The sequence below is a fragment of the Castanea sativa genome, chromosome 11 (assembly GCF_040712315.1).
Source record: "Castanea sativa cultivar Marrone di Chiusa Pesio chromosome 11, ASM4071231v1".
In the NCBI taxonomy this organism is placed as follows: Eukaryota; Viridiplantae; Streptophyta; class Magnoliopsida; order Fagales; family Fagaceae; genus Castanea; species Castanea sativa.
In genome coordinates, this window is record NC_134023.1 from 37,894,269 (window position 1) to 37,906,577 (window position 12,309).

The window sequence follows — 12,309 nt, forward strand, 5'->3', positions numbered from 1 at the left end:
TCTCTAAACTAATGAACATATTTTTTATACACTTTCTATTCAGATAATTTATATGCGAAGATCTCGAACGTAACAAATTGTAATTGAGCTGGACAATTTTATGCACCTATTCTCATTCAATTTAGGAGACTATTAGACCAATTTCTTCTTTCATTTTGTATTTAGTAGAATTTTGTGGACCGTGATTGTAAACTGATAAGCAGTATAATAAGAAACTTGGCATATCCAATATCATGAAAATTACAAGGAAAAACCATTTTATTACCTCCAAATGTCTTGGTCGAGCTAATGTCCTATATGTTTAATAACTCAAGCTAACATCAATAGCGCCATTGCAATTCATCATTCTTACGTATTATTAAAAATAAACACAAAAGTTTCACTTCTACACAATATCAACATCTCAAAACAGAAAACAAAATACAAATGCCCTATTAGCTAACTAATTGACAAATAATAAAAACATATAAGAAATGTACAATCATATAAACTAATTCATAGTCAGAAAAATAATGTAATATTTGTGTTTAATTTTATATGTCCTGTTGTTGGTACTTTGTTTCAATTTGGTAATATACATCCAAGTTTAATTATTTACTTATTTATACATACTTACTGATTTTCTAAGCCGTTTCGTCATTGAATGAAGTTTCCGTATTAGGAATTTTCTCATGGAACATATTTTGATTCTTGGTGCTTCAAATCCATGTGCCAAAATATAAGCCCATCGTGGGCACATATTTATTGTCTTCTCCATGTCTGATTCTCTGCACGCCAGAAGGAGGACAAGGATTGTGTGGATTTAGATTAAAGACATTGCGTGTACTAAGACCCACGTTTGTTGTAATGAGTCGATCTGAATTATATAAGCAATTTTGGATAATTATTAAGGTATTGTTCGGATAGCTATGAAGGTATTGTCTAAAAGATAAAATACTCTTACACGTACCCTATACACAAAGTTGTATGTAACAAACACTACCCTCGTCTAAGTATGGCCAACTCGTTATGGATTGTGATAAATGGTATTAAAACCAACCTTATATCACCAACCAAAGAAACCTTTAAAAGTGAAGGTGTTGGCGTGGGCTGTCAGCTCTCAACTTCTTTAAAGGCTTATAGTGTCAGGGTTCTAGTGACAGCACTGCCACTCCTCTTATAACAATCGAATCCAGATTCCATACCAAATAATCACATCCTCCTGCAAATTTAGCATGAGTTTGTTAAAGAGAAACCACTGAGCCAAAGACATAACAAAATGCATCAATTGAGGAAAGACGGAAGGTTGATTTGCCCAAGTATTGGCCAGTGATTTGGCAGGTTCTTGAGCATTTATTGGCTTGGGGTAAAATAATTAAATAAACAATCAACTCTGTCAAGAATGAAGAGATATCTCCACAAACAGGATGATATTGCCACAAACAGGCCTAGTGAATTTATCAAGTTGAATTTTTTAATTGATATAGCAACATGTTGTCATTACAAAGACTTGGACCTGCAACTGATATCCGGTATGTATAACTCAGTCAACCATGGCTCATTGAATTAATTTCCAATTTTGAATCATCCCATTCGGTTAATTGAAGGACTGCCCATTTCGAAGCAACCAAATAGTGGATACTAAAACTTAAGTTTACTGAAGATGTGGAGCAAAAGCTGTCATAACTTCCTTGTAAACAGGCTTCTTAAAATCCACTGCCTGCATAGAATGTAATAAAGACCATGTAAGTAAACCAACAAGACCAAAATACCAAATCTAGCAGTCTTTGAACCAGTAAAAAAAAAAAAGTAATAAGGTACCCACAAGCTCAACTATTTGTTCTGGAGACATCCATGACCACTCGCCAAATTCAGCTTTCTCGGTCCCATCACCCAACAGATTGATTTCTTCATCCTTCCCAGTGAATTTAAGAAGAAACCTGAAAGGGTTTGCAAGTTTGATGAAGTTAAATACAAATTTACACTCACAGGCATGTATATCTATGGAGATAAATTTAATTCTATGATTACTTGCGTATCCAAATTACTATATTCTAAACGCCCCCAACCAAAAAAATCTGAAATTTTGTACCTTCAATTAGGTTTTGTTAGGTTGAATGTATCCTATGGTTACAAGTTGACATTTGAATTTTCCTAGGTTTAATATACTAATCCTCAGCTTGATTAATTATCTAAACTGAATCTGACCTAATCTAAACTCAGTTGCAGCCCCTTCACCATATATACCGCATCTAACAATGTATGGCTGTATCATATGCTCACCACTTCTGTGCTTGACCCTTCCAGTCTGATCCCCACTGATGTTTAAGCTTTTCCCTGACTTCAGGTGGGAAGTCATATGTCAACCAATGAGGTACCTGCATGTGAAAGCCAACTCAAGCTTTAACTTATTGCTAACAATGGAATTGTAAGATTAAAATATCATGCATGAGTTGATAGACAACCATGGAGCATTAGTATTAAAAATACTGACAGACTTGTAGATGGGAAGGAATTAGCCAGTTATAGCATTAGTATTAAAAATACTGACAGATTTGTTTTTTACTTAAAGGGAAACCTCACAAAAATAAGAACCTCAATAATCCTAGATGCATGGCACTTCTGTACCTCATAAAAACACACAGAGCAGAGTGGATATTGCAGAATGGTAGATCATCAAATCAATTCCAATTTCAAGTCTGGAAGCTCTTGGCACTTCTCTGATAAATACAAACTATTGTAATAAATCTTGGTTCTACGAAGTTAAGCATAAGGATATATCTGCAATCTTTTAGCTTCTGACTTTAGTTTTGTGTAACTTATGCGTCAAGGTAGGGTCAGATTTATCAGTTTTGAGTTCAGCAGCAAGTATGTTGACCTTGACAAAACATGGACACCAAGTTTGGTTGGCCATCATCTCTATTAGTTGTGGATTTACATACTCTTAAAGAAATGAATGAAAAGAACATGGGAAAACAGCTACTTGATTGATGTGTGATGGCCAAGAACCCTAGTTGATGTTCAACTTGTCTCTCCTATAGTCTTATAATTACTTTCCTTTTTTCTTTCTATGTGCTTTTAGGTGTATTCCAGCTCCAAATACAAACAAAAACTTGACATTTTAGTAATTTTTCAAAATTCTTGACCTAAGTCATCAAACCAATCATTATTATACGCGGCTTAGTAGATTGACGTGGGACAGAGGTGGTGATACCAAATATGATTTAGGAGTTTCTGGACACCATCTGTTGTAGAGTTTAGGAAGACCTAGGGCTAGGGTTTGAAGCGGGAAAGGCTGGAAACAAAGGTTGGATTAAGGTTTACTTACAGAGTAACATGATGGGTGATGCCGAAATACACAACTAATCCTTAAGCCCTACTACTTGGAAATGGCTACATGAGTTCTCATTCACCATTCAACTCTATCTAGGGTGCACAAACACCTACAGGATAGACAATTGAGTACACCTTGTCAAGATATAGTGTTTGTTTGGCTAGCTTATTTTTTGCCAGCTTATTTTACTATTCAGCTTATTTTTGTTACTATTCATGGGTCTAATTACACTTTTTAGTACTATTCATGGGCTCCACTGTACTATTTCAACTAACATTTATTTCTATCTACAGTGTTTTCAGCAAAAAGTTTTCAATTTTAGCAAAATAAGCGAATCCCAAACAGACTCATAGTATCAAGTAGTAAAGATGCTAAACAGAAATATATCTCACTTTCCTTTTTAAGTTTTAATAAAAAAGCAATTAAGTTCTGTGTGTTTCAGCCAAAGACAACCATGTCCTTTCACATCGTGGCTGAGTATACAAGAGGAGAAGATTTTTCAGTTTTTCCCTTTTGTGGTGTATGTGTGTTGCAGGGGGGGGGGAGTGTGCGAGGTATTGAAGGTTCTGAATTGAAGGAGATCAGTCATGCCAAAGCAGTCATAATACCATACAGACGAGTTTTAAAAAAAGAAAAATTAAAGGAGGTTAACAAATCAGATACTTTGCCAGACAATGAAGATTGGTTCAGGAATAGTTATGTCTTCCTATTTTAATTATCCTCCATCAAAGGTGATCAGTTCCTTAAAACCTAAGCATAAAAGACATTCAATTCAGATCTCCAAAGGAAAGCATCAACAGCTTTATTAAGCAATTTCTACTGCAGTCTGACACCTTCCCAAACAAAGTCTATATGCATCCCGAAAAATGGTAATTTAAGGAAGAAAGGTCCAAATTTCATACCTCTGCAATAACTTCTGCTGAACTAACTCCTGTCTCTTCTCTTAATTCCCTGATGGCTGCATTTCTAGGATCTTCACCCTCATCGACACCACCCTATTAAATTAAAATGTACAAAATACCAATAATAATCTCATATAAAAGAATTATATCATGAATAGAAGGAAATACAAGTTTAGTAAAAACTACTACACATTTTATTTACTATATGTTCTAGTTCAACAACCACAATCACAAATCATTAAAATCTTCATAGTTAAAACTATGATGCTTTTCTTCCATCACATATTCAATGGAAGATGGAATGAGAAGTTTTAGCTTTGGTTTCATATATCCAAAATTACTATAAATAACTACAGACAGGTGCACTTCAATCCAGAAAAAACTTATGTATCGCCAGTTGTTAATAGACCCAGTGGCAAATGCCTTGAAGTGGTTGCTTAAATCAAGCAATGAATATTGGAGAAATAGTCTTGAGAGATTATCACAGTACACGTAATGGCCCCAAATTTCCAATAATTGTGCATTTCTAAAATTTTAATACCAACCTAGCACTGAGTTCAAGAACCAAAAGAACATCTCACACTTAAAAATCACTAAACAAGTTTATAATGGATTATGAAAGAAAAATGATTAAAAAAAAACATAATATGACAAACAGTTTTGGAAATTTGCAGTTACAAAATGTAAAATAACAAACTAAATTGCATATAAAAAGCATTAGAAACTTCAAAAGTAGAAATTAGGCGGATAAATAGTAACACAAATCCTCCTAATAATCTTAAGCAAAAAAAAAAATCCTCCTAATAATCACGTCTAAAAGTTCTTTCTTAAGCATAAAATTATATATTACTTTTATCGATTGAACAGTTCTGAATGGAGACCTAAGAGCAGAGCAGAAGCAACACTGAGGTGAAGGCCCATGCATGTGGATGAAATTTTGAATCTTTTGACACTTATCAAAAAATTACAAAAGCAGGTATGGCCCTTACACAAATGCAATTCCACAAAATTGAACGAATCAGTAATTACACCTTAAAAAATGATGAACTCATCAACTTTCTCTATGATCCCAATCGGTATACAGTTAAGACCATGTGGATGCTATTAACGTTTTGGAAAGACTATGGTGATAACTATATGCTAGCTTGCTCCTGACATGAAGATGTCTTATACTCTTATTAAATTGCATTTTGGTACTGGAATATACTTCATATTTGGCACTTGTTTAAAAAAAAAATACAAATTGGTCATCTGGATCTGAAAGTAGTAGCAAATCTCAACATTTTCTATTGAATATGGTAAACTCTTTCTAACTTCTGCATTCCCCTTTTATGACTTTGAATCTTGTATCATCAGAACACCCTTCATTTCAATTCCCAGATTTCCTATTTCAATAATTCAGATAATATGAAAGGAGGTACCCACATGGTGCAGGACAAAGAAATTATTAAGCACGCGTACAAAGCTGCCATATGACTGCCCTCAATCATCATTCACAAGCCTTACATTCACTCCAAAAATTAGAATATAGGAGTCCAAATGCCAGCCCCATATGCAGCATTTGCATTCAAATTAAAAAATGCCACAGTTGCATGCCCAGATCAGACTTTTTTTGCTTAACAAGTTACATGCTGAGATTAAAAAAAAAAAAAAAAGAAGAAGCTTTCTACATACAACAACCATCATAGTCTACACTTCAAACATAGACTACCATAAATTTTACTTCAAAGTTCAAAAAATTGGGGTTGGGACCTAAAATTGGGATTCCTTTTTGTTAACATGATATCGACCGTATTTAGCATTCCTTCTTCCTTCGTTGTGCGTCATTATCATTGTATCACTCAACTCAAGATCACCAACTCCTCACACAAAAAGATTTGAAAGATTTGAAATAAAAACAATTCCAATCAGAATAAAATAAAACATGCTGATTGAAGAAACGTCATTCATCAACAAAGTCTTACGAAATTACTTTCTTTCCCGAAAACCCATTTCATCTATGAAAAAAAAAAACTTGGAAAGATCATAAGTCCATGAAATACAAGTGGGTACCTGTCTACAATTTCTCATTTTATTTTTATTATCATAAATAATCACAGCAAGCAAACAAAGTAATTTAGTTTAAAAAACAATCAAATTACAACACCTCAATATAAAACCAAAAAAGGAAAAAAAAAATTTACCTGGGGCATTTGCCAAGCACTGGGTATATCCAACCTTGAAGCTGAAAAAATCTGCCACAACCCCAAAAAAAAACAAAGAAAAAGAAAAACTTGCAAGTCAATTCAACACATACATATAAAAACCCATGTACAGAACACAGAGAGATAGTAAACCTTTTTGGAAGGATTGATGAGACAGATACCAACGTTTCTCCTGTAACCTTGGGGAGGAGAATCCATGGATGATGATGATGATGATGATGTATAGGAAGAGGAATAGGAATAGGAGAGTGTATTAGATTTAGTTATTGAAGGGTTTTGGTAATGGTTATGAAGGGAGAGTGGCAGTGGCAGGGACTTTAATTTAGGGGAAGTACAGATAGAGAATCGGCAGCATAATAAAAATGCCATTTCATTTCAGGAGCCGTGCGCCCCCTCGCTTTCTAACTCATCCCATTGCTGTCCTGTCCAACACTGTGCAGTTCCTTTTTTTACCCCCCCCCCCAAAAAAAAGACGAGGAAAAGTTAACTTTAAAAGAAATTTTTATTATAGAAACATTTAAAAAAATTATTTGAAAAAAAAAAGTAATAATTTTTTCCATAGTTTTTTTTTATATATTTCCTATGAAAGAATTATTATAATTTTCTTAAAGTGGTTTATTGACAAATACATCTAAGGCACCCGTTAACATTCTAAAAATAATTTTTTTTTCCGACTATATACAAGTATATTTATATTTACATGATATTAGTCGGTTTTTTTGGTATTAAAAAAATGATAAAGTTTAGTTACAATATTAGTTGTGATTTAAGTTTATAATTTTACTCAATATTATTAACATTGGTACATATTTCAAAAGAGAAATGATATGTCCACAACATTTCAAAAATCTAACCCTTAGATTGTATGTTCTTTATGCTCTTAATACACACGTCAAATTTTGTGTTAATCAAATATTATTTACTCTATGATATATAAGATTATATTTTATGTATAATTTTAAATTATAAAAATTTGCAATTTAAGCAGCATATTGATGACATAACTATTAATCTTTAATTTTTTAGAAATTTTGCAAGTATAGAGGATATAAGAATAAAATGTAATCCAATAGTAGATTTCAAAATTCACCTCCAATAAAAAGATATTGAATAAAATTGTAACTTTAAGCTACAATTAATTTTGTAGTTAAATTTTATCCTTAAAAAAAGTATATATCTAGAAGCTATAGTTAAAAATAAAAAATAAAAAAGTTGGATAAATTTTTTCCACTAATTTTCTGCCATATTTTTGGGTGACAAGTTATGACTGGATCTACCATTAACACCATCAATCACAACAATCAAGAAGCCAATCCACTGCCCAAGAGCCTTGTAACTCAACAATTAGCACCTCCAAATGTGTCTATAATACTTGGAGTTTAAATCTTTCCTTTGTATTATAATTAATGAATTATCATTATAAATAAATAAAAAACAACCCACATCCTCAAGCTACCAGGGGTGTAGTATATTTTGTAACTAATATTTTTAAACTAGCACACACATAAGAAAAAAAAAAAAGATATAGAGAGAATATTTTGAATTCAGTCCAATAGATCATAGTCTAAATATGGTGAGTCAATATAAAAAATTCATTTACAAAAAAAGGTTTTTTTTTTGGGATGTGCTTAAGAGTCAACTAGTTTAGATTATTGTGTTATCAACTAGAGGGTTGAATATGTTGGGTATAATGCATGAAATATTTATTATTTTCCAAGAACAATAAAATATGTTTATATGTGAATAAGTATACAGATAAATAAAACTTGTAGACCAGAGGAAGACATAATGAGAAACTCAAATCTAATTAAGACTAGTGTTTAATACTATGTCTTTAAGACATATTTCGTCTCTTACAATGGCGTTTTGAGACTCCTGAAAATCTATCTTCTAAGATAAAATAATCTACTACATATGGAAGAATCATAGCGGTCTATGTACAAGAAGGTGTTTCCTTTCTCTAGATGACTCTTGTACAGGAAAATGAGAAAGGAAAAGTTGACTAGATTGAATGAGTGAACTCATATTTATACACATACGAGCACTTGTTCAGAATAAGTCCAAAGTGAATAGTCATACTATTCTAGAAAAAAAAAATACACACAATATACTGAAATTAAAATTTTTTTTTAAAAAAAAGAAGAAGAAAAAGATATTCAAACCGACACCCAACCTAACTTGATGTGGATGGACAATGCATGTGTTGAGGGAGAGATGATTACAATATACAAGAGGAATGTGATGGGTTTAGTTATTGATGAACTAACCCATCCCAAAAAGAAGCTTACCCACAAAGATTACAAAAAGAAAAGGATGGGGCTTTTTTTGTGTAGGGTTTCCTAGAGAGAAAGAGAGATTTTTATTTGAATTTCTAGGATTTTTTAGATTTTTTTTTCTGACTTTGCTCTATTTTTTTCCTCGCTTTTTCTCTATTTCTTGCATGAATTCTACATAAATTTTCTACCTAAATTTTCTATATCAATTTCTACGTGATTTTTCCCAAAATGGGAGGGGGTTATTTATAGGAAAAATGGAGGAAACAGGAGGCTAGCATTGGTGTACCCTGGTAAATCAATGTTAGCTCCATCCTTATCTGCTACGTCATCACTTCGTTAACATTTTTTGTCTTTTTCTTGATTTTTTACCCAATCTTTGCATGGCTGTTTGGAGGCCTTTTCGAGCTCCTTTTTCTTTGAATTTTATATGCACGAAAAGCTCTAAATGTCTAGTTTCCAATGGTTTTGGCCTTGTTTGATTTGGAGCTATGGTCATTGAGATATTGTGCTCGGAAGGGAGGTGATGCAAAGCTAAAAAATTATGAACTTCTTCCCTTGATAAATTCATATCTTTTAATCTGGAGCAGTTGTAGTCGAGACCTTTTGGTGAAAATTGGCTAAAACCTTGTTCTTCAAGATGGTATAGCCCATTCATTCCAGTTCTTGCCCAGTAGGTATAGTTTAGTGCACAAAGCCAGGTAAAAAGCTGTCAGTTTTTCTTGAAAAATACAGTGAAGGTTTTATTAGGGTTTCGGTATTTTTGTGATATGTCATCTGTTTCAACTCTGATTTTGGCCAGTAAACTATAGTTTCCAAGGAAAAATATGCCCTACGAGACGGTCCAAAATCCAACACGATCTAACAGTCGGATAAAAAGTCAACTTCTTGACCATACTCGGTTAGGGTTTTTGTGGGGTCATGGATTTTGGGATTTGGCCGAGAGCATGTGGTTTTGGCTAAGAAGCATAGGTAGTCCGAGTCCGAGGAGTACTATCTCCTCGGATAAAACTAAACGCAAATTTGGTATAGATCCTAATGATCAAGGATGACCTTTCAGGAAGTTCTAATGATAGCAACGAGCATCATGAACGTACAAGAGGGATAAAGACTCAAAAATATCTAAGGCAAAGCTGCTACCACTGCATTAATGAGGAAGTGACCTCTGAACAGTATTATGGAAACCTTACAGCCACCCCAGAAGACTTTTAGAGGGGGCTGATGGGATAAGTATCAACATAAATCATCAACTGTCCACATGTAGTCCACGTGTAGGGTAAGGATGAAGGGAGAGATGTAATATAAATAAGGGTAGAGATTCCAGAGAAAGGGGGGATGAAAAAAGGAGAAGAGAAAGCACTATAGCAATCTCAACAACTCCTGTAACCATTGTCATCCAATATATACTAAAACAGAGCTCCTCAGACTGTGCCAAGGACAAACTTTCTCGCAAAAATCGGGTTCAATTCTTGTTGGCTCATCATCCACAACCATATTAACTGTTATTCATGCACTAAAGCCTAGCTCTTTGACCCACTCTCTACAAATTTATTGTTCTAGGTTCACTAGGCCAAGATCCCTTACATTTTGGGCTTGGTCTGAAAATCGTGTCTCTACAATTGGCGTCGTCTGTGGGAAGAGCTTGTGGGATAGTGAGTGCAACGGTTAGATATAATAGGATTAGACCCCCATTAGTAAGAGTCCCTAGGGAAAGCCATTATGGTAGCCAGTTTACTATGTGAGCAAGTCACTACATGAGGCACACAGTTGTTGTCCTAACTTAGCTTCCACTCAGGTCTATACTACAAAGTGCAAATTATACGGGGAGGATTGCTGAATGGGGCACAGTTCTGGGGGCTTCTGACATCAAGTACATGCCTCGTACCTCTGTCAAGGGCCAAGTCCTCGCGAATTTGGTGCCTAAGTTCGCTGAGCCTCCATTAGAGGAAGTGGCACAACATATGAGCAATTCAAAGGGGCTTTGCGGCGGGGCTAGTTCTTGAAGGTATATATTGATATCTTCTAATCTATTGAAGTGGTTAAACAGAACATTAACTATGCTGGGTCCTCGGACCTCCTGCTTTGGGGAAATTAACACACACTAACATCTATTGAAGTGGTTAAACAGAACCTTAGCTATGCCGAGTCCTCGGACCTCCTGCTTTGGAGAAATTAACACACATTGACATCTATTGAAGTGGTTAAACAGAACCTTAGCTATGCCGGGTCCTCGGACCTCCTGCTTTGGGGAAATTAACACACACTTACATCTATTGAAGTGGTTAAACAGAACCTTAGCTATGCCAGGTCCTCGGACCTCCTGCTTTGGAGAAATTAACACACATTGACATCTATTGAAGTGGTTAAACAAAACCTTAGCTATGCTGGGTCCTCGGACCTCCTGCTTTGGGGAAATTAACACACACTTACATCTATTGAAGTGGTTAAACAGAACCTTAGCTATGCCGGGTCCTCAGACCTCTTGCTTTGGGAAAATTAACACACACTGGCATCTCTAGAAGTGGTTAAACAGAACCTTAGCTATGCCAGGTCCTTGGACCTCCTGCTTTGGGGAAATTAACACACACTGACATCTATTGAAGTGGTTAAACAGAACCTTAGCTATGCCGGGTCCTCGAACCTCCTGCTTTGGGGAAATTAACACACACTGGCATCTTTAGAAGTGGTTGAACAGAACCTTAGCTATGCTAGGTCCTCGAACCTCCTGCTTTGGGAAAATTAACACAGACTGACATCTATTGAAGTGGTTAAACAGAACCTTAGCTATGCCGGGTCCTCGGACCTCCTGCTTTGGGGAAATTAACACACACTGACATCTATTGAAGTGGTTAAACAGAACCTTAGCTATGTCGGGTCCTCGGACCTCCTGCTTTGGGGAAATTAACACACACTATCATATTTAGAAGTAGTTAAACAGAACCTTAGCTATGCCGGGTCCTCAGACCTCCTGCTTTGGGGAAATTAACACACACTGGCATCTTTAGAAGTGGTTAAACAAAACCTTAGCTATGTCGGGTCCTCGGACCTCCTGCTTTGGGGAAATTAACACACACTAACATCTATTGAAGTGGTTAAACAGAACCTTAGCTATGCCGGGTCCTCGGACCTCTTGCTTTGGGAAAATTAACACACACTGACATCTATTGAAGTGGTTAAACAGAACCTTAGCTATGCCGGGTCCTCGGAGCTCCTACTTTGGGAAAATTAATACACACTGACATCTATTGAAGTGGTTAAACAAAACCTTAGCTATGCCGGGTCCTCGGACCTCCTGCTTTGGGGAAATTAACACATACTGACATCTATTGAAGTGATTAAACAGAACCTTAGCTATGTCGGGTCCTCGGACCTCCTGCTTTGAGGAAATTAACACATACTGACATCTATTGAAGTGGTTAAACAGAACCTTAGCTATGCCGGGTCCTCGGACCTCTTGCTTTGGGGAAATTAACGCACGCTGGCATCTTTAGAAGTGGTTAAACAGAACCTTAGCTATGCCGGGTCCTCGGATCTCCTACTTTGGGGAAATTAACACACACTGGCATCTTTAGAAGTGGTTAAATAGAACCTTAACTATGCCGGGTCCTTGGACCTCC

The 12,309-nt window shown here is 35.4% G+C and overlaps 1 protein-coding gene across 1 annotated transcript; it reads right to left on the reverse strand.

Annotated features, from left to right (window-relative positions):
- Positions 1 to 1,373: 1,373 nt before the first annotated feature.
- On the reverse strand, positions 1,374 to 6,849 carry LOC142615048 (nudix hydrolase 26, chloroplastic-like). Its single transcript, XM_075787731.1, has 6 exons — positions 6,552 to 6,849; positions 6,399 to 6,449; positions 4,216 to 4,308; positions 2,263 to 2,357; positions 1,805 to 1,919; positions 1,374 to 1,699 (listed from the first exon to the last, which is right to left on the reverse strand). Exons 1-6 carry the CDS (start codon positions 6,786 to 6,788, stop codon positions 1,634 to 1,636), a joined length of 657 nt encoding a protein of 218 aa, XP_075643846.1. The 5' UTR covers positions 6,789 to 6,849; the 3' UTR covers positions 1,374 to 1,633.
- Between the last annotated feature and the right edge of the window lie 5,460 nt (positions 6,850 to 12,309).